The sequence below is a fragment of the Tasmannia lanceolata genome, unplaced genomic scaffold (genome assembly GCF_043159265.1).
Source record: "Tasmannia lanceolata isolate RefF3 unplaced genomic scaffold, GAP_Taslan_0.1 ptg000037l, whole genome shotgun sequence".
In the NCBI taxonomy this organism is placed as follows: domain Eukaryota; kingdom Viridiplantae; phylum Streptophyta; class Magnoliopsida; order Canellales; family Winteraceae; genus Tasmannia; species Tasmannia lanceolata.
Genome location: NW_027518714.1, coordinates 1634165 through 1658127, shown reverse-complemented (window position 1 = coordinate 1658127; position 23963 = coordinate 1634165). Strand labels below are relative to the sequence as shown.

At 37.8% G+C, this 23963-nt stretch overlaps 1 protein-coding gene across 1 annotated transcript; it reads right to left on the bottom strand.

Moving 5' to 3' along the window:
- Positions 1-560: 560 nt before the first annotated feature.
- Positions 561-23107, bottom strand: LOC143860250 (uncharacterized). The gene is made up of 18 exons (XM_077370818.1): positions 22847-23107; positions 15054-16852; positions 13701-13758; positions 12835-13590; positions 11934-11995; positions 11648-11748; positions 11209-11292; positions 10938-10984; positions 10459-10533; positions 10292-10369; positions 5684-5740; positions 4359-4429; positions 4165-4264; positions 3936-4040; positions 3654-3716; positions 3384-3506; positions 2591-2749; positions 561-951 (listed from the first exon to the last, which is right to left on the bottom strand). The coding sequence occupies exons 1-18, from the start codon at positions 23027-23029 to the stop codon at positions 880-882; spliced, it is 3993 nt and encodes a 1330-aa protein (XP_077226933.1). The 5' UTR covers positions 23030-23107; the 3' UTR covers positions 561-879.
- Between the last annotated feature and the right edge of the window lie 856 nt (positions 23108-23963).

Genomic DNA, 23963 nt, shown 5'->3' with positions numbered 1-23963 from the left:
GCTTTCATCTCCAGAGGTTAAAAAATCACGCTAATCATACAAGTCACATGTGTTGGCAACCATGAAATATTCGTGGGCCCAACTATAAAAGAGTAGCTGAGAAGGGGGAGGGGGAGGGGCTCGTGTAAAGAGGGCCCAACTATTCCTTCAACTTTTGTTAAATTATTGCCAAATATGCCTTCGATAAAGAAAAAAATTATTATCGAAGTGCCAGCCTTCAACTACCAAATATATCAATCCTGCAAATATCAGGATCATGCCAGCCGGTTATTTCCCAAAAGAGTCTTCCTTATTCAAATGATTTCGGTGTCGGTCTCCTCCGAAATTTCGGATTTCGGTCGAAATTTAAAACCATGATTCTAATGCCTTTGCATGCGTATTTTGTAAGGAGGACTGGAATCTGAAGAATTTGAAGAATGGGGCAGATAGAGAATCTGAAGAATTTTGGGCTATTGGCAAGTAGGGCCATGGGATGATTGGATGGCCAATAGCCTCATTGTAAATTTCCTTTTCAACGACTGAATTATAAACAGGAGTCCTGGTTCTTTATAACATGAAACTACCGGAACCAACTGCATTAGAATAGCCCAAAAACTAAATCACAAGGGAATTCTTTTCAGTCTTAAACAGCCCAAACATCTTGCTTGACCTAGCTCTTGTTATGACTATATACATTTAGCATCCATTTCAACCAAGGAGCCAGGTCCTACAAGCCTTCTTCATCGTACAGTTTGCTAATAATTTTAAACCAGGGTTCCATTCAAATATGATGAAGGAAGTTTTAAAATTGGGCTAAAGAACATGCAAGAATTAGAGATAAAATTACATATAACCAACTTATTTACAAGGCAATGACTTGTTTCACGGTCAGCCAGAAGGTTACATGCTGGCTAATATAGAAGGAAGCTCAGGTTCCACCTCTGGTTCTCCCTCGGACTCTTCAGGGGTAGTCTGCAACACAAGACAAGAGCATGGTTTAATACCTTGCATAGTTTTTCAAAAAGTCTAGAGTAAATGGCTTAAACACAATCATTTCATAAAAAAGGATTGAACACAATCATGTATCACATGATTCACAACCAACCCAACTAATATTACATGGAATATTTTTTTCAAGGCTGCCAAACATGCCCTTCACCTTATGCTTATGCATTGCCTAGCTCGGAAACTATAAAAAGAGGGGGTGAGAAACATTATCGAGCATCCCATAGTCAAAATCCTCTGCAGGAAATTCTAGGCAAATATGACACAATATATAGTACCACTAATTGCCTAGCAAAAGAAGAGGCTCTTGGAGAGATGTTGGCTGTATGATCCCAAATTTCCCTTCATTTATTATTATTTTGTGCAACTTCTATTAATAACCTTGATAACATCCAATTTTTCATCTCCTCTGATTATCACATCCATCTTGGACATTTTGTGCATTATTCCCTATTTTAGTTTTTATTGTTGCATTTCATTTGTTATCTTTAATGTTTCAGAATCTAAAAATAATAGAAAAAGTAGTGTATATCAGCTGGCAGCTCATATGCTTCACTCAAACAATATTTTTGCCTATGCCTTTCTCCAAAAAACTACCTCTCAGAGGTTAAATCATTTTCTTCCTAGTTTCTAGCCACTGAAATGTGGTTGACCCCCTTTTCAACTTAGAACCATGGTTTTAAATTTCGACCGAACTCCGAAATTTCGGATTTCGGGGGGGACCGAAACCGAAATTTACCGAAATTTCATTTTTCGCCATTTACCGAATTTCGGTATGAAATTTCGATTAAATGCCATTATTTATTTATTTTTAAAGTGTTACAAAATTTCGGCCGAAATTTCGGAATTTTAGTCCGGTCCGAAATTTTGAACCAAATTACCAAATTTCGGACCGAAATTGAAATTTCGCCAAAATTTCAGTTTTCGGTGGGGTCCGAAACGGTTACCGAAACCGAAATTTTAAACCATGCTTAGAACTTATAGTGAACTCACAATTTTCACTTTTGAAGCAATACTACAAGAATATAAGAAGGAAATCACTTAAGTTGTTTCAGTTTTTCAATTTTCAATTCTTTGATACTAAACTGAAAAAACTGGCAATCTTTGTGACTAAAGCAAAGGCCCAATGCTCGGACTCAATCTGAGACTCGGTAACTTAACAACAATGCATGCACGGAGAAAAGCAACTTGTGTGACCTCCAGAAAGGGTTCAGAAAGTGGCACGAAAAATGGAGTCGACTGATGAAAACTATGCCATGCGATCCATATGAATAATAACAAAGATCAAGTTAGCACTTGCATTTCCCCTAATCTATGGAAGAAGAGCTAGCAGCATAAAAATAAACACCACTACGACTACCACTACCACCACATGGATTATAAGGTCATTTTAATGACTGAACTACATGAACTGGACCTAAAAGAAGCAAGTTTTGGGGACCATGGTGATTCACACTACAAATCAGCGAAATAATCCACTGATTATATTGGTTGCTATGAACGAAGAAATAGCACTATAACATGGAATAAAGAGAAATCATAAGGCTCCAGTTAACTCTAAGAAGAGAAATAAGTGCAATGTAAGACGTGAGTTACTAATACGTACCACTGGATCCTTCAAACTGTGTTGTGAAAGGTACTGTTCCAATGCACCATCACCATGTAGAATTTTAGCTCCACACCCACGTGCCTCTACAGATCCGATAGCCTCCTCATCAACCACGACAGCATCTATCCTATTGTCTCCTGTTCTAGTGTCTGGAATCTGCAAAGGAAGGGAGATAAGAAGTTTTGCTGTATTGGAAAAGATGCATGTGCCAATAAAACTGATAAAACAAACCCCAGATTCCCAATTAGCTGACCTACAGGACAAATTGGTGATATAGAAATGGAAAGTTTACAAACCTTATATATCACATCTCCTTTTTAGCATATCAACTAATGTGGGACAACGAGGCTATGAAAATTCATGCAATAATCTTTGGGAGAAAATATATAATATTCTACTTGGGTAAGATCATAGGTATGCATGCAAAGAGGACCTTATTGAGTTTGTAACTTGGATCAATATCAACTAATTCAAGCAGTAAACAAGTAAACTCAGCAAAGACAATAAGCATTTTATAATCATATAGCATACCAAATACTATATATGACAGCGTAATATTCCGTTCATGGTTGCATCAGGACGATAGCGTGTGTGCATGTATATCTATATAAAATATAAATATCACAACAAAAATCAAGGTCAATAACTTGCTGAGTAGATCCTGTCAATTCAGCCTTGTCCTATTCCAGATTTTAAACCATGTGTAAGCCAATCCAACAAATGCAGATCCATTGCATGGATAGGTGTGGGTGGGTGGGTGTAAACCTAGGAAACCAGAGGGACTACACACCTCATACATTGCTTCCATCAAAATATTCTCCAACATGGATCGTAAGCCTCGGGCTCCGGTATTTTTAACCATCGCTTTTCTTGCAATTAGTCTCAAAGCATTAACTGTGAAATGCAGCTTTACCTGGGAAACAAAAGGATTAAATTAAGTACAACTAAAATACTATCCAGGTAAGCTACTGGCTGCAATGTACAAAGCAACCTGTAACACAGATCTCATGAATTTGAACACAATATGAAGAGGTATTGACTTTTGAGAACGAAAACTTACATTATTCATTTGAAACATCTTTTTGTATTGTTTTCCCAAGGCATTTCTGGGCTCCGTAAGAACCTACAAAGCGATGTTGTAAACACAGTTCTTAGATGGACATGACATGAGGAAAACAAATCATAAAGAACAGTCAATTTCATCGTTAGGCTCTGGGAAAACTTACACAGTTACTTGGCCCCTTTTTTTTTAATGGTAAAACAGTTACCTAGCTAAAATCCAAATAATATGAAATTGAAAAAAAAAATGGCATTCTGATATAGAGCCTGTCCAAGGAACTACCTCAACAAGTTGGTCCTCAGTGAGAGCAGACAAACTAACAATTACTGGGAATCGTCCAACAAATTCTGGTATCAAACCGTAGGCAATAAGATCACCACTTTCGGCCTGTAAAGCAATAATTTCTCAAATGGAATGAATATAAATGCCATTTTGTCTGGAATAATGAAACTAGGACATTTCAATAAGGATTTAAGCTGCTAGCTGCCAGAACATTATGTTTTGCACCTACAGATTCTAGTAAATTTGATGTCACAACAGCATTTGTCAGACCACCAGTCCTCATGTTGGCACGTACTGGAGCTCCAAACCCAATAGAAGAATCTTGGCGCCTGGTACAGACAAACATTTTAGTCCCTAAAAGCTCCACTGAAGCAATGTACTGCGTACAATCATATGATTGGCATTTTCATATAACCATACAACCTTTCAGAGATCGTTTTTTCTAGGTCAATAAAGGCACCTCCGCATATGAAGAGGATATCTTTTGTATCAATCTGCAAAAGTGTAGACATCATAAAGATAAGAATCTGATCTTATATATTGTCAATAACACGAAAGCCTGATAGTCTAATCCCAGACATGCATTTCTTTGGCTCATTGGAAGACCATACATGTTAGCGAAAATTCTATTAGTACATGTCCTCACTATCATTCTAAAAATCGCTGTATTCAATTTTTTTCACATGCTTGAATGGCCGTTTTTTCCCTTCCGGTTCTTGTTCCTAATATTGAAACCAAGTTGTTAGAACATATTTACCAACTTTCCTGAAACCCCCATGAACTGCAAACTGACTTAGCGAACGGACAAGCTAATTTAGGCAGTTCTCAGTCAATTTCAGTGGGAAAACCATTAAGTTGTAAACTGAAAAACCTATAGAACCGACCATAAATAAACTAAATGTGGTTTGGAACAAGCCATTAAGGTTAGTTTCACAGCCTACAGAATGAAGCCATTAAAAAACAGCCTACAGAATGAAAAGCTACCTATATGGTGTGGCCCTGCTGATCCCAAACTCAACACATATAGAGTACCAATTATCCTACAGGCACGCAACTCTATTGTTTTAAACAATTTTTAGCAAAAATAATGCATAGCCATGAAAAATCTAGCATTCTGACAAAAATCTAAGGGAAATGATCAATGCGTCCCTTTTCATTACTTGGACACCCAGCTACAGTGTATCTATGACTGCAAAGGGGCCGATGTACTTCACATTTAAGGAATGAAGTGACTTGATTGCCACGTACAATGTAGCTGGGTGTCCCAAGCGATGAAAAGGGGCGCATTTATCATTTCCCAAATCTAAGTTGCAAATTATCAGGCATACTCTGTGAGACCCCCTTGCACAATATTAATGCCCTGTTCGTTTGAGATTATGATAAACGATGGTGACTCCCCAAACCAAATACTGAACACAAAATTAATGTAATTTGAGTCCAATAATCAGTTTGGGGGCTCACCATCGGTTGTCATAATCTCAAACGAACAGGGCCTAAGGAACTGGCATTTTTTGTGTTTAATTAGAATTTGGAAGCCGGTGTTTCAGGATCAATCCTATCAGATGTGTAAGACTACGCGCCTAGGTAAACTACATATGCAGATACATTCATGCAGTGGAAAAGTTTATGAATGAAGATACCTGCAGTTACAAGTTAAAATAGTTTGTAAAACAATTTATATTGCCCTTTTATCAATCTTAAGAAGTGGACACTGTTGACCTGTCCCCTGTTCGTTATTGTAAAAATACCTGAATGTTGTCGCCTCGTGGATGCTTACGAGCTCCCTTCTCTGGGACATTGACGACCTGGATCGAATCATGATCAAATTTCAAAATAGTGAAAAAATGGAAATAAAGAATATGAAAATGTTCTGCATCTAAATTTCCTATGCCATTGAAAACTTGAAACATCAATGATGCCATGAAAGCAATTCCATAGATGTATATAGACATGCAAATAAATTAATGGGTATAATAAGTCAGGAAACAACAGTACATATTAACCAACAGTACTAGCATTATGTTTCCTATCTTGAGCATATATAATTCTGTCCAATGTGGTAAACCATGAAAAACTTTCTACTGTAGTAAGCACAACACTGCAATGAAAATAATAGTCCTACGTTAGGGACCCTGCACTAAGAAATAATAATGAAAATAAGACAATCTTAAAAGCTCTCGAAACATCCCAATAAAAAAATCCCTAAACCCAATCAATATGTTAAAACTTTTCAAAATAGTAAAAGTGTTGGGTTTTTCGCTGGACCCACAACAAAAAGTGGGCGTTAATCAGAGACATTTGAACTGTGTGAATTAGGAGCTGTTTTTATGTGATGTGAATGATTTTCCCGGTTTATTAGTTTCAATATCCAGTTAAGAATTTTCTAGTTTCACTGGGAACAGAATATAGAAGGGATTGCAGGTTGACAATATGATGTAGTGCTAAACCGTAGGTCCTTGAACCAAATGTTTAAACTCCCTGATTCAATCATCAACCCGTCCCAGTTGACTTGGTCTTGGCCCTACCGAATTAATGAAAACTACATTGACTCACTCAAGTCAATAAATAACTTGTCGCGTCAATCAGTGTCATGACCGATTCAACTCAATTTTACCTTAGAGAGTTCTTTCTGAGTACGAGTTAATAGACGCTTCTGCAAACATGAACTGAAGATAATAGTGGTATATAGGGTTTCCTTAGGTCTAAAATTTCAGTGGTTTGATTTTTCTTATTTAAGGTGATTTATTGTAACTTTAGATTATGTTTAATAGTAGTTAGGTGGGCTTTAAGTTGGGTCCTTAGTTGTCAATTCCATTCTGTTCTGGATGGAATTGTCGAAATATTCTGACTCAGAATGGAATCTTGAACAATGTCCTGATCGAAACTTTCTGGCCGGAAATTCCAGTCGGAACACCCCCATTCTTGAGATATGGTGTGAAAATTTTGGGGACAAAGCAAAAAAGACATTTTCTATTTGGCCCTAAGAACCTCGGGCAAGTTTTCCTGGTGATTTAGTGGCAAATGGAGAAGCGTTTGGAACATTAAAGAAACAAAAGGCTCGGAAAAATAATAAGTGGAGCAAGAAAAGGAGTGGGACAAACAAATGCCTCTTGATTTTGAGCATTAGTGAGCCTTTTGTCAGAGTTCTTTGCTAGTTAGATCACCAAGACAAACCTGAAGCTGTAAGGAAAATTTTGAAGAATTAAAAGTTGGAATAAATGCCGTCTTGAGAGTTATTGATAAAAAATGGGAAGAGCAGTTTCAAAGTCTCCTTCATACAATGACTTACTTCCATAACCTGCCTTACTTTTCTAGTCCTACCTTCTCCAGGCATACAGAGGTCACCAAAGGCTTAGTGGATGTCTTTGGCAGTTTGGTACTAGACACGAATATACAGTATGTCAGTAGAAAACAGTGCTCAGGCTGAGGAGTGAGGAGTATCATGAAATATCATGTGACTTTAGCATGGCTATGGTAATCTGAATCCAACGCAAGCTAAGTCCAAGTAAAGTTGTTAATGTTAAGGCTTCAAGTTCATTTGATTTGAAATTTTGGTAGGGTATTGCTGATAGAGAACATTATAATTACAGCTGCATAATTGTTACAATTTAATAATGACGTCCCAAAACTGCGAAGCTTTGCAATTTGAATACTTAGTCAAACTTGTAATGTGACAGGATGCAAAAGGAATTAGAGTACATTCGAGCACATAAAGTTTGTGAAGAGGAACACGCTAGAGCATCAAATATTGCATGACCTTGTATTTTTTCTATATTTTTTATTTTTTTCCCCAAATTTTGTAGTGCTTTTTCCAAAATGAAACACTGAAATGTTCCAAGCCAATAGAAAACGAAAAGGTCACCAAAACAAAATTGACAACTAAAGTTGGGTCATGTTCTTCTTTCTCAATTAAGTTTTAGGGGTCCTTTAGGTTTTTGTCTAGGCTTGGCAATGTATATTATTATAATTTTAAGAGAATTTCGGTGACTTTACAGGATTTAAAGTTGGTTTTGGTGGGGGGCATCTCAAGGAAAACGTAAATAGTGGATTTGGGGATGTGTCTTCCTATTTTAATGCCAAAAAGGCTTATGAAAGTGAATTTAGGGCATCTCTGGAAGTTTTCTCTAGATCAGAATAGGAAGTTTAGGTTGCTTACAAGATAATTTAGGCGTTAGAGGCTCTAATATAAAGGTGTAAGACCTCTTTTTATCGATGATTATGTTGATGATTTTTTTTTGTGAGTCTTTGAAAGCGTGGCTTTGTTATGCGATACAGCCTTATTTGTACGCCTCGCCCCTTCTATTGCTTTGATCTGTTTTTGGCATGGAGTATCAATTTTCTACTGTGTTCTTGAAATTCCTCACATCACAATGAGACTCAATAGAGAAAATATAACTAATAGAATTGTGTGTTCCAAAAAATGGTTCTCTGGTACTCAGCTTAAATCTAAATGGCTTGGGGTTGTATAAGAAATCACAATACTCACATAAAAAAATGAGTTCATACTGGAGAAGTTGTGTAGCAAGGAATTCTGGCCTATATTTGGGGATTGTGCTTGTGGTTGTGAAAGGCCACATACAGAAGGATAAACCCATTAAACAGTTTTATTGAGCATAAGATTGATGATGGACAGATAGATAGACCCTCACCATGGAAATAAAGGCTTCCAAAAAAATTCAGGGAGGACTTTTTCTATTTACGGAAGTAATGGCTATTTGGATAAATGAAATTAAAATCAAAAGGGGCCAATTTGGATACGAGAAGCATATACAAAAATTACGAGAAATTTCCATAAGAAGACGAAAGCTGCTCGAGGGATTCAGAATTGATAGAAAGAGCAAGCTGAAGAAAATAAACACAGGCCATGCCGCTAAGTGTCCAGTTTGCATTATCAGAGTGCACAAACAGATAATGAATACTCACTAATGTGTTTCCAAGAATTAGAAGCTATCTCTAAAAAATAAATGGGATCTCTTACTTGCATATAGGAAAATAAGACTGCTAAATAATGACCAGAATGGGCATGCAATCAAAGACAACTAGGACTTTGAATTCTGTTACTGATGATATTTCCTAACGCTAAAGGGCCGTTTGGATACACTGGTTTTAGAATCTTGGATTTCCTCAAAATTGTAGATGGAAGATGAAAGAAGAAAGAGACCAGCCGCCATTTTCTGATTTCTTGCCCTTCTTTCCGACAGCAAGAGAGGAGGAGATCGTTCCATGTTTCCAGGTTTTAGAAATCTGAAGGGGGAGAGATTTCTATAACCTGGATTTCTTACTTAAAATCCAAGATCTAAGAGTTCCATTTTCTTTGCTTGAGTTGGGCCTGAGGATAGAGTGAATCTCTACAATTTATTGGGTATGAGAAACTCTGTCAGGACTCAGGACAGCATACAACAGCTTGATAGTGAACCCTATTTTACACTGTTTTCAAACTTAAGCATGGATTCTAAAATCTGCGTATCCAAACGGCCCCTAAAAGAATTTGGAAAATCTCAGAATTTGTTAGGATCAACCATCAGCATTTGGCTGGGCTTATGAAAAGAAAGTGACCTATGTATTTGTCTTTGTTTCACCCTTCCAATAAAGGGAAAACGTTTCACTTTGATCCAGGATGGCCACTGTGACCCAGGGTATGCCTCTTCTGGTCCAACTGTTAAACTCATTTTAAATGATAATTACTTTCTTATTTACAAAATGCACAATGAAAAGAGCTGGTCTAAAAGGTTTAGCCTATCTAGAATCAGGAACAAAACTCATAAAACACCAACTTACGCAAAACTGGATCAAGAAGCACCAAATATCACCATATACCGTCTCTTCCAGGCAGGAAATGCCAATATAGATCACTGCATACTGCAATGTTCCTACTTTACCCAATCCAACCAAGTATTCAAAAGCCTCGTTATCACCCAATCCAATCGAGATTTCCAACAGCATTGTAAAATTGTTTAAAAGAAGCTATAGCCATGTGATTTGTAATATTTCCATTTTAGAGGTCTAGATCCATTAGTAATTCAATAAACACTAGCAGTAAGAAAGAAGGCTTCAGGTAGACAGGTAAACACAAGAGTTACAGCAACAGGAACTGGCATCAGCAGTCCCTTCTCTCAATAATGACACTCCACTCTTTAATTTAAACTTTTCTTATTAGCTTTCAGAGGCTGTTATAAATTACAGTATCCAAGATGCACTGAACAGTCAATCAGAAAAGTGGTTAAAATATGTAGACTGCCATTATCAAAACAAGGGAGTGCGGATATTATTTCCCGACAGCTACCTATCAGAATGCATAGAGCCAAAAGTTTGAAAGCATGACATAAATAATCTGAAATCCGTGTGCATGCACTCACTGTTCCTTCCAGCATTTTTAGTAGTGCCTGTTGAACACCCTCCCCTGATACATCTCTGCTGATGTTAAGGCTCTCGGCCTGCAAAGACAAAGAAAAGGATGTAGTATTACAAAGAAGAAGCGTCATAAATTAGCAACTATTTCTTGACCAGAAGGTTTCTGAGAGACCTTTTTAGTAATCTTATCAACTTCATCAATGTATACAATTCCCTGCTGGGCAGCAGCCACGTTAAAGTCAGCAACCTGAGAAGCAGAAACCAGGATTAGCAACGCCCCTGCTAATCTAAATTCCAAAATTGTTTTCATGTCCAGAACTCTAGCTTGTAAAACCAAGAGGTATAAATACATCTCACAAGATGATATTTGATGGTCTATTAACTTGAGTCTAGGTAAAACGGAGACTGGCCATTTTACATGGCATTGCTAGTGGTGTTTGGCATGTCACCAACCACAGCAGGCTCACAAATATTAACTAAATATATAAATCTAATGGCCAGTTTGGATGTGCAATAAAAAATTCTATGCGAAACTTCTGACTATTTTCATTGGGGATACTCAAAATAGTAAATGAAAAAGTATCCGTAAACAAAAGAAGAAAGAAGGCGGCAGAAAATAATATATTCCATGAAAGATAGGCCTGAAATTACCGTAAGAAGCTTGTATAATATGGACTCCACATCTTCCCCTACATATCCTGCCTGCACATGGCAATATTTTTTCATTGTTCAGCAAGCCAAGGAACTTGGAGCAAATACAAGCAATGGAATGTAATGTTTGCGTATGGTATATCTTAAAATTACAAAAAAAAAGTTTTTCTTTGTATGGGAAACCTAAACGGAAAAAATCATTTTAAATACAAAGAGAACAACTTCTAAACTTCAACTTTAGAATTCCGAAAATATTTAAATAGAACTGAACTTGCCTGAGTCAGTGTTGTTGCATCTGCAATAACAAATGGAACATTCACAAACCGTGCCAAGGTTTTTGCAAGTAATGTCTTCCCTGTCCTTGGAGCAATGTTACAAGTGCATAAATGAGATCGGTAACCCAAACAGCACAAGCATAAACCAACAAGCATATATGTCATTATACGTCTAAGAATGACATATGAAGCATATTATTATTAATGAGAATACATGTGGAGGTGCTTCTATGCACAACAAGAATTGGAAAACATCATCTTTCCAAGCAAGGTGAATTTTTTTCGTATTATGAGTTCCATAATACGGTCACACTCTGACTGGAAATAGAGTGCATGTTCAGCCCTGTACAGCAAGAACCATAAAATATATAGATATAGATATAGGGATTTGCTAGGGATATCAGCTTCCAAAATTAGAACAGAGGAATCAAATACCTGAGCCTGTTGGGCCCATTAGTAGAACGTTACTTTTCTCAAGCTCCACTTCATTACTGTCGGTCGTATCAGGTTCAACATCACCAGAATCTTCTGCAGACCTAGGATTCACATTGTGGATACCAGTGTTAAGAACAGATATCATAATATAATTGTTGCCTTTTATGACCTTTAGTTGGAAACAAAAAGCATCAAACACTACAATTGAAGGGGCCCAGGTAAAAGAAACTGCAAAACAGACTTAAACCAAAGAATACAATATTAAAACTGAAGCAATGAACCGAACCTTGTTTGTATAGACTCGTGAAAGATCCTTTTGTAATGATTGTACACTGCCACAGAGAGCACCTGGATGCACGAAGTGGGGTTATATAAGTTTTAAGTAACAACTTATAGGATTATAAAGTCAAGAACCCTGAGCAAGAAGAACATACGATAAGTTGGTTTAAGGAAGCATATATTAAAAGAAAAATGGAAACTGAAACTAGAAGGCATGAAAACCAGCTGATGCATGTAAACCACTATGGAGCTAGAGAAGAGGACAACTTGGTCACCAGCAACAATTCTTCGTATGGTTATTATATTTTGCCACTTACGGATTACCAGAAAAAGGAAAACAAAAACCATTAATCCAAACAACTCCCACTTTGCCAGGATATATAACCAAATTTCAATCGAGGTAAACAGAGATGAAAGTGAGGGCTAACTTCTTAGCATACAATGGCATAATTAACTTCATCTACAAGCTGGAATTGTAGGGCATATTTGTTAGTGAACAGGACAAATAAACAATTACAACACATCATCACATTGACAAGTTAAACAATAACCATCAAACAATTGACAAAGAAAAAATATGATCATTTCCATAAGTCTTACATGTTGAAATAACTAGCAAAAACAAATAAGTGACATAAAAAATCTACTTTTTAAAAAAAAATCTTAGTAATAACAAAAATTCATAATAAGGGAAAAATTAAGGAATTGGGTAAGAAAGTAAAGTGCCTACATAGCCTTGGTTCACCAATTATAGGCCACATGATTGGCCTCTAATCAAAGAACAATAACAGATAACAAGCAGAACTAAGAAATTATGTTCAAAACGATTGGATATGAATCAAACAAAATGACTAAATCTGAATTCAATTAAAACAAGAAAACAATAGCAATTTAAAACGCCATATTACCTTCTTCGCGCGCTCCTGCCCAATTACAAACTTGTCTAGCCCTTTGCAGATCTCCTTTGGGGTAGGAAAACTGCTACCCAAATTAGAACCTCCCCAAAAACCCTCTTTCAAACCAAACCCACCTCCAGAACCCGAACTCCCACCGCCCCCGCGAACCAATTTCAGGCCCGGAGGATAAGGTGGGCTCGGCGCGGTCGCCAAATGGATCGAAATTCCATCACTTGGCTGTTGCCATACCTCAGGAGGATCTCCATAAGACCTAAAATACTCCAAAAAATACCCAGAAACCCTATCTCTCCCCTTATCAATTTTCGGTACCCTTTCAATCTTATTCAAATCCTCTGAATTCCCACTACTTTTATCCACCAAATCCCCTTGTAGAGAAATCAATTTGTAGGGAGTGGAATAATAAGGCGTTCTGGTACAAAAATCATCCCATCTTCTTTTGTATTTGCTATGTATATCTGATACTCTGCCTACGTGGATGTGATTTAAGACACAATACCCTGATTGATAAAGTGTTCTTGCAGTTGATTTTGATGATCTCAGAGCAGCACTCATGGTTCTATTTTGTGCCGTGAAAAGGAGAGAAAAAAGTTTAGAAAAAGCACTTAATTTGGATGCATGGAAGCCGTGAAATGAAAAGGGTATGGCGATTTGACTGAGAAAAATCGTGGGTTTTAAAGAATCAGAGGCGTGGAATTGGGGATTGTTATTAGACGAGAAGAGGAGAAAAAACAGAGATAAGAGAAGTTTTTACTGATTTGGATTGAGCTTCGTATTTTTTACACATTCGGAAAAAGACGATAATCCCCTAGATGTTATCGGAAATTACGAAAATATAAACTTGTGAGTCTGCACATTACGTGCGGTATTAGGGGTGAATGACTGAATGTGGGGGTTGAGAAAACGTCTTCTGTATCACTGTATGCAGAATGGTAAATTAGAACAAGACACGATTCTTTTACTTTTGCTAGATTTGCCTCCTTTTCTTTCCTCGGCCAGCCCTCTCTAGTTTATTTAATTTATGACTGCCTTTTACGCTGAGGTGTGGTCCAATGAAGAAAATGGGGGCGAATATATCATTTACCTTCTTATATAAGCATGTATTTTAAGGAAAAATACAACATGGCCCACATTATTGGGCTCCAATGTACCACAAAAATTCATCTCCATTTGGTGATCCTAACCCTCCGTTCTATAGAGGGATTGCACATTATAGGCCACTTACATATCGGAGGGTTAGGATCATCCAATGGAGATGACGTCCAACAAATGAATTGTTTGGGTTCATCGAATAATGTGGGCCCTACTGTTTTTAAAAAAAATACAGATAGAGATCTTATCAAGGGGTTCATACGCCTTTGGATCAAGGGTTAGGATCATTCGATGAGCTATTAGACTCATAGTCAGTGTCCAAATCAATGGTGGCAGTGGGCCATGCTTGCCCAGATGAGTTTCAATGGGCCCACAACTTAAACTTATCTACGTCGTACACATTGTGTGGCCTACCGGATCAAATATCTCAATTGTCAAACACGAATGACAATGTACGGTGGGAGAAGAGCCATGATGCAGCCATTTCATATGGATTAGGAGTCAGGCATTTTTTACAGCCGTTGGATTATTACTGGTTAGAACTTTGAAGACTTCATACGACACCTTGAAGTGAATGCGTTTGATAGATTAGGATGTGAATTCTCAGATTCCACTACAATGTCAAAAACAAATCGAATTTCTTACGAGATTTACAAATAAAATATGAGAAATTGACGAGTTGTTCATCGAATTTGGGTTTTAATTCAGACAGTAAGAGAATTCTTGAATTGTTCAGGAATTTTTAAAGTTTAAAATGAAGCACACAGTTGCAAGAAAAATGGATCCTTAGATCTTACTCAGGAAAGTGCTTGGGCAAGAGGAGGTAGAGAGTGTGATGTAGGTTGAATGAATCTTCCTCAAGGCATCATGGATCTTCAGATATAATCTGACAAGACGATGAAAATCCCAACTTCATCCTGTTCAGCAAAACAAAATTGCCTACATTGTAGCTCAATCAACATTGTACAGTACAGCTTTGTAAGAAAGAAAACCCGCCTATAACATTATTCGGTTTTCTGCCTTTCCTTCTTCTAAATAGGTTTGGAACTTCAAACTCTTCCTTTCTTAATGCAACGATAGCCTCCACAAGCGATTTGAATTTTACGAGCTCCATCATCTACCACTGATTAGGATAAGCTTCTCTGTAATTCGCTTCCTCCCCTTGTCTCAGCTGTTTAGTTGCACCATCCGTTACACGGGTGTTTAAAAGCCTTTGTGCTAACCTATCCTTTGTTGTCACTTTCTTCCGCAGCATGGACGCCAGTGTCTGTTTCTTCCCTGTAATTACAGATCTGTTTTGGTCATTCATTGCTATTTCTTCTCCAATGGCGGCTGTTTGCGAAGTTGATGCGAGTGCAGCTTCCCGCAGAACTTCTTCATTGTGCTCACGAACCTTCGCAAGCTTTGCACGCTTCAAAATCTGCCTCTCATTTTGTCTCTTCTTCTTTTCTTCTTTGTCTCTCTCCTGTACATTCTTCACTGCCTGTTTTGCTAGGTGCTCAGCTATTGTATTCCCTAAATCAAGAGATTTCTCACCATCAACAAAATCCATTCTTTGAGTAAATGATGACTCTTCTGAAACTTTATCAGTTGGTAATGACACTGGATTGATCGGATTTCCCCCCGCATCACGAGGTACAATGGGGCCATGAAATGGGCATATTCTTATATCCCTTCTTTGACAAAGTCCACCTTTGCTCAAAGGAGCAAGGCATGGTTGGATCTCAATATGTGGTTCCTTATATACAGTTGCCTGAACATTAAGCTCTGCAATTTTTTCTGCCGGAATAACTGCATCATAGTCCACTCTACCCCAATGACCTTCAAGCTCCAATCCCCTTTGGTTAGCCAAAACATCGCGGCTTGAACCCCAATTATCCAAGAAAGAGCCCCATGTCATAACTGGAGCTTCAGCCAAAAGCTGTCTCCTTGGAGACATTGAATTTGAACTGTTTTCAGACATTGAATTTGAACCGTTTTCTTCAGTAATCAATGCTTTGCCCTTTGACTCTTTACTGTGGTCAGGAGCTGCATCTTTGTCCATGTTAGTGGTTGAAGTAGAGGCAAAGTTTTCACTATGGTGGTTATTGCCACGCACTTCTATCTTACACTCCTCCCACAGATCCTCCTCTCCAGTGGTATGAAGAGAACCCAATTGGTCGCAACCCTTCTTCACTGAGAGAATATTATTGCGGATATCAATGAACTCTTTTAACACAGAATCCCTAAACGTGTTGTCTGCCAGATCAACCCTCACCAGAACCGATACCCATTCTTGTACCGATGGCAAATGCTTTGATACTAAAAGCTTATACAATTCCCTTAATACATCAAAAACTGCTTTGTTATCACCGTTTTCATAAACATTTTCCCCCTCTTTCAGTGAAGCAAGACGGATCTGGTGCAAGACGGAAGTACTATATTCTTCAGCCTTATCTTCAATAGTGTCAGTTTCCATTAACCCGTCTTCTTTAACGCGAACAATGTCTAAGCATTCTCCTATTTCATCCACCGTCGTCTGTATTTCACTTTTGATTGAAGAAAAAACTTCCCTTAAAGTTTCGAACTTACTCAGTAAAATCTCATTTGACCTCATTTCTCTCTCTCTTCTCTCTTGTTGTAGTCGAGATGTGTTCTCTAACAGATTAGGAAATTGGAATCTAAGGGTATTCTTCAAGTAATCAAAACCTAACCTAAGCTGTTTGTAATGAATGCCAAATGAAGCATTCCATTTCTCCAATAACTCCATGCTTTTTGAACGCAAAATAGATGCAATGGTGGGAGGAGGGGGAAGAGGCAGATTTCTTCTGAAACCAATGCTTAAACTCAAAAATTGATCGAAATTAACAACAAGGAGGGACCGAAAAAGTTTGGAACGCATGAATAATTCGTCGATTATAAGAAGAGTCAGGTACCGTACCTGCAAAGAATTCCAAGATAAGATTTATATTAAAAAAACCCATCAAATTAACAACCAGAACTGTTATTTAACCTATTAGGGGGATCAAGTCTATCAAAAAGAGTATGGTTCAATTATAAAAAAAGAATGAAAAAGAAACAGCACACAAAATTCAGACAAATGGAAGAAATGATTATCAATTGATAGGAACTTGAATAACAAAAGAAATTACAAATCTTTCCTGACTTAAGGGCCTGATAGGATGGAGTATTTTTTTATTGTGATGTTTTTTGTTACACATGCAGAATATAGTATGTTGCATGGAATAGCAAATTATATTTACAGGACATGTTCTTGTTGGAAACATGCACAATAAATTCATTAATGCGTGAGCTGAGAATTTTTCATGTACTATACATTACACTTCAAGCGTACTGCTAAAAAATATTACATTAATTTTTTTGTTGTGACATCCCTTCCAACAACCAACGGCTCTACCCTAGACCATTGTTTTATACACTTAGTCCTAAAATAAGTAACTAAATTCCAAACAAGCAACTGTCCTAAAGACAAAATAAAGTATTTTTGTAACCCAGAAAAAAACTAATATCAATCTGCAATGTTATTAACTACATCTTATGTAATTGTATTCCCCTAGAGATGACTAATACATATTAAGATCACTCAGAACATGATATTTCCACCCTTACATTGGCCACCCATCCTTCTATTTTTTTTTTTTTGTCCTCTTCATTGAAGGATTGACTAGAGCACGTAGTAGGTGTGCCATCCAGTAACTCCTTTTGTCCAAAAGATTTCCCCGAAAAAGTAAAAAATATACTGCAGCTCTGCAACTCCAACAGTTCATCCCTCAACCGAATCCATCCTTTGCTTGTCCTCAAGCTTTCACAGATGGTGGCAGGAGATTCACATCCAACATGATGCTATAACAACTCCCTCTGTAACTCCAAACAGATTCTGTGAGCACTGTTGGAAAGCAAAATAAGAAAAGTTGCCTCATTCAGCTTCAAACGTTTGAATACAACCATATGTGATATTTGATAATCATCATACTATAACATCTGACACTTTCATTTCTGGTTTTGCTTTCATCAATCTATGGTTCCAAAAATCTCTTCTTTCTACTTTTCTGGTATTTCAGCTAATCTTATTTGATGGGATAAGACACCTGGGTGGAAATCAATAATGACCATTAGAAAATGTTATAGATTAGGATGGGGTTTGGTCGGATTAGATGAGGGTTTGGGCTGAGGCTTGCATGGTGAAACAGCTACTACATTGTTTTTCCTTTAATATTGCCTTGCTTAGGCATTTCATTACACGGGATTCGCTCAGATATGCCATATTCAAGCTATTTGATGTTGTGGACGGCATCGATGACTTGGAACTATCAATGGATAGACTCGGTGATCGGTCTAACGATCCAACCAGCCTATATGGTGTAGGATAGATCGGTTTTCCTTCCCAGACGCTTGCTTAGACCTTGGAGAGGAAGAGGGCCAAAGCAGAGCCACTGGTACGAGTAATGGCCACCACAGTCATAGTCATGGTGTATAGGTTGGCCGCCAAAGGAGAGCCAACATATATGGTGTAGGATGATTAGGTTTCCCTTCCGCTTGCCCAGACCTTGGAATGGTTTGCATCGGACACTTTGTCCTTTTCTTTTTGGGAAAGAAATGGTTGCGGGTGCTCAGCCAGTCATAGAAATAAAAGACAAACAAAATCAGGTGGCATGTCCAATATTGAAGGTGCAAATATCATTTCCCAATTTTGTTTGTTGCACTTATGAGAGTGGGTTAAAAAAAAAAAAGATAATGGAAAAATCCTAGCAACTGAACTTAGATGATTCAGTTTGAGATGCAAACACATTTTAAAGGTGATAAATAACTCCTTCCAACATGCCTTGTACTCAGTTCTCCTTCAGGGTTTTCTTTAAGCTAAAGCAACTTCACATACATGCTTTTCGACCTTCTACTTGTCTCGATGAGTCTTTTTTCTTTGCGATCTGGCCACCCTACAACGGAATATGCTGCTACTTTTGGTATGCTGATACTTTTGGGGGAGAGATTGGGAGTTGCTAAGTGTCCAAATGCTTACCTGAATATCTACTTCTGACACTATGTTAGCAACTTAATCCCCTTGGAGTCATGCTCAAACAATCCCATTTACTGTCATATTGTGCTTGTATATTCGTATCTCATGAAGGATCATCTACACTCGCCAACAAAACAATGGTGGTAGAGCAAGCATCTAGTGATGATGATTGACCCCAGGTTAGAGACTAAATTTTGACTTTGACTAGAGTGGCAATGGAATGTTGACAAACTATGCAAGTTAATTAGTAATACAACTTATTATTATAGGGTTTAGATTCGAGAAGATTCCATAGCATAGTTACCAGAGTGGGAAGCAGGACATGCAAGCAGGAAGTGAGGGGTCTAGAAATGAGAAAATGCGCAAAGTGAAAACCTCCAAAGAAAGTACAGATGAAACATATTTGAAGCATCATCGAAAGTCAACATGAAGCATGTAAGAAGCCTCACCAGAAGCAAACATGAAGCATCTAGAGAAAAAGGGGGTTATAATAGGTTAGGGAGGAGTTAATGTAGATTAGAGGCTACAAGTAGTAAAGAAGACTTCGCAGGTGATTAGAAAGACAAGTTTTAGGAATTTATAGTTTTACATGTTTTATTCATGTAGATTTAATGTAATGTTTTTGGAAAAAAGATCCACATAAATTTTATTTGAAACTTAAGATGATTTTTCAAGTTTTAGATGTATTGTTTTGAAAGTTTAAACACAATCCTTCATCTCCCTGTGGTAAGCCGATCTAGTTACAGGAAGGAGCTAGTTAAGGAACCAGGCCAGGGGGGGCAAGTAAGAAAGAAGGTAGGGGAACTAAACTCGATGTAAAAATTTTCTTAACCCCTGCGCAATAGAAGACCGACCCTTCAGAGTTATCAAAAGGAGAAAACAACCTTTTAGAAAAAATAATCACCCAAATAGGAAGGTACTCTTAATTGAGCATGTGGGAAGCAAGAAGAATTTAGCTTCTAAAGTTGGCTTCCCACCCAACTAGAATGTTTTCGGTAACTAATACCATAAATCACTATGAACAACAAGCATAATTTTCCCAGATCAGATGGGATGACTTGACCAATTGACCTGATCAAGCCCCAAATACCCCTCATTCGAATAATTGCTGAGAGCAAGGCTATCTTGGCATGAACGGAATAGAAGTTGTTTAAGAAAGGAACAATTACCAATGGGGGACAAAAATTAGGCGAAATTATCGACAGGACTCAGGCTTTTCTGAAATTATCAACGAGAGACAAAAGAGGTCTTGTCAGTAAAAGGTGGACGAATATGCCCTTTTCTTAAGCAACACGTTTTGCTTTTCCACTTTTCCATCTTCTCTCTTCTTTCCCTCTTTTTTTTACTTTTTCATTTTCAACTTTGTTTGTTTTACTCTACCAGTCATCTTCTTCATCGTTTAGCCACCATTGGAGGCGAGAAAGCTCGAAAACTTGAAACGTGAGTTCATTCCCATCCATCTCTCTATATCTAGGTTTTGTTTTTCATTTGTTTAAGGGTTTTCCATTTCTCCTCCCTTTCAATGGCGGATGAGGAAGATGAATTGTAGAGTAGAAAAAAAAAACGATGAAAATGAACGAGTGAAAAAAACAGGAAGTAAAAACGTGTTCATAAGGGACTTGATAAGCCCATTCGGAAATTGGTAACCCCATTTTGATACTAGATAACCCCAATCCCAGAGACTTGAAAACCCCCTTCCAAAACTCCAGTACCCTCGGCCAATTTAAGGGACTTGATAAGCCCATTCGTAAATTGGTAACCCCATTTTGATACTAGATAACCCCAATCCCTAAGACTTGAAAACCCGCTTCCAAAACTCCAATACCCTCGGCCAATTTTCAGGGACTTGATAAACCCATTCGGATATTGGTAACCCCATTTTGATACTAGATAACCCCGATCCCAGAGATTTGAAAACCTTCCAAAACTCAAGTACCCTCGGCCAATTTTAAGGGACTTGATAAGCCCAATCGGAAATTGGTAACCCCATTTTGATACTAGATAACCCCAATCCCAGAGACTTGAAAACCCCCTTCCAAAACTCCAGTGCCCTCGGCCAATTTTCAGGGACTTGATAAGCCCAATCGGAAATTGGTAACCCCATTTTGATACTAGATAACCCCAATCCCAGAGACTTGAAAACCCCCTTCCAAAACTCCAGTACCCTCCGCCAATTTTCAGGGACTTGGTAAGCCCAATCGAAAATTGGTAACCCCATTTTGATACTAGATAACCCTAATCCCAGAGACTTGAAAACCCCCTTCCAAAACTCCAGTACCCTCGGCCAATTTTCAGGGACTTGATAACCCCATTCAGAAATTGGTAACCCCATTTTTTATACTAAATAACCCCAATCCCAGAGACTTGAAAACCCCTTTCAAAACTCTGCTATCCTCGGCCAATTTTCAAGGACTTGATAAGCCCATTCAGAAATTGGTAACCCTACTTTTGAGAGTTGATAAACCCCCTTCCAGAGAGTTGATAAACCCCTTCTGCTACAAAACCCCTTGCCTATAGCAACTCTTCTAATGGCATTACAATTTTGCTCATAATAGAAATAACAAAAGAAATTGATGTCGTTTTCATTAAATGTGCTTCATGTATTACATCCCAATTTGTGTACTACAAAAAAAAATTAAGTATTTCAAAAAATGTGTAGCCATCCATTCATGTATTACATCAAAATTTTCTTATACAACTACTTGTCTTCCAAAAAGTGAGTGAAGCCATCCATGCATTATCTCCAAAACACACCCTAAAATACAAACCGCTAAAACCCTAAACAAGATAAATCAGAAACAGAGGAATGAAAAATAGTGCAAAACCCTAAAAAAAGAAAAAAAAACCTAGATACAGAGTGATAGATGGTAAGAGCTCAACATTCAAATTTTCAAGACTTGCTAGCCACAATGGTGGCTGAGCAAGGAGGAAGATGACTGGTTGGGTACAAAAATCAAAAAGGAAAAATGGAAAAGTAAAAAAGGAGGGAAGAAGTAAAAAACAAGATGAGAACATGTTGTAAGTGCCGAATGGCATTTTCGTCCAAGTTTTACTGACAAGACCTCTTCTGTCCCTCATTGATAATTTCTGAAAAGCATGGGCCTTGTTGACAATTCTGCCTATTTTTTGTCCCCCCTTGGTAATTGTTCCTTTAAGAAATATGAACTACTATTAGGCCACGTTTGGATACCTCATGTTTTTGTATTTGTATTCGGATTTGAGTTTTGCATACAGAATACATCAATCATCCTCATGCTCACATGTTGTACGAGAAATGGGGGGAGGGAGGGAGGGAGGGACGTCTTGCTGTTGCTATAGCAAGGTCGAGGAGCAGCGAGGGTGAAGGTAACTGCCACAAATATGGATTTCCAAATAATGTCTCTCAGAAAAGATTTGAAAATCAGATTTATTTATTTTTATTTTTATTTTTTTCACTGTTGTAGCTGATTTGGAAATCAAAGGATCCCAGTTCCAAATCGAGAAATCCAAATCTAAATCTTGTGGGTATCTATACATGACCTTATTGAATTGAAAAGAAGATCTGCCAAGACTTTGGATTGTCCTCACAACACAATTGAAAGGCGAGTAGTATCGAATCTCGAACAATTGCTTTTCAAGATTTGGGCATGATTTGACTAGTGCAATCACAAGAGGTTACTGTTATATCGTTGGGATGGCAACGAAAAAGAGGATGTTAAACCAAATAGGATAAAGGATCAAGTTTTGGTAGAATAAAACAACGTGTGAAACAGAAAATTATGGGCTCAGGCCTTTGTAGGTTTCACAACACCACAAACAATTAAGCCTCAAAAACAGTACCAGGAAGGTATTCCGCCATCAATTAAAGAAGAGAAATCTAAAACAAAAAACAAAAAACTATTCTTCACATGAGATGAATACCTGGGAGTGGTTTGTTTTCATCTTCTCCATTAGGGTTTGGACGGCGACACGGATCTCAACGTCGGACGATCGAACGGTGGATTTGATGGCTTTGAGAAGGCGTGGGTCCACTTCCTGTGCTGTCGAATTTGTGGCTTTTTCAATTAGCCAACAAACTTTCGCCCCTCCTCCATCTCTCTCCATCTTTCCTTTCTCTTCCCTTTCAAAATTCTGAAACCGGGGCGAATTTTCTGGAATGGTTTGACTGTTCTCTGTAACTAAAATTAAAAGGAAGAAAAACAATAGCTGAACTAAGACGCGATGTGACGAGACGAGCCGGGGGTCCATCCGAGAAACTATATCTACACCGTCCATTTATATGCAAGTCAAGATTGGAAGCGGTCACTAGAGAACCCTGGTGTGGATAGCTCCAACTGCAAAATTCAAACTAATCGGACCATCGTATCCCTTGATATTAAATAAAGGGAAATGTTATCAGCACTACTGTGTTTTGATTTTTGATGAGGGCACTCCTTACTTTATTCAAACTTAAAAGTACGGTATGGCTCGCACCATAGGATGATCCAAACCGTCCATTAGATGGGCCACAGCCTAAATAGGTACGTTGTGCCCCAAAAATCATTTCCACGGGTTGATCCTAACCCTCCGATCTGTATGTTAGAGGATTGATCCTAACCCTCTATATATAGATCAGAGGGCTAGGATCAACTTATGGAAATCATGTTTGAATGCCCACAAAATTTTGTTTTTGGCATTTATTTCGTAAAATGTATTAAATTACATCTGCAATGATCGTGTGTGTTACTACTTATTAGACCTTTGCCACTGCCTAACGATTGTGTCTTTCCCTTCTTTTATTAAATCTAAAACTCATGATCTGGTGCATTTCATCGATATATTAATTTCTGTAAGGACCGTCTGCCCCAGCAATCCCAAAAAAAATAAAAAAATAATCACATCCAATTGAATTTTCTTATTTAAAACTCAACTGAAAAATATCATAAATTCTATACATGTTAAAGAAAAACTGATGCATAAATCACAAGTTGGTTGACCAGTTCAGTCCACTCCGGACTTTAAAGTGGGTTGCCCAATGCTTCTATTCACATACCGACAC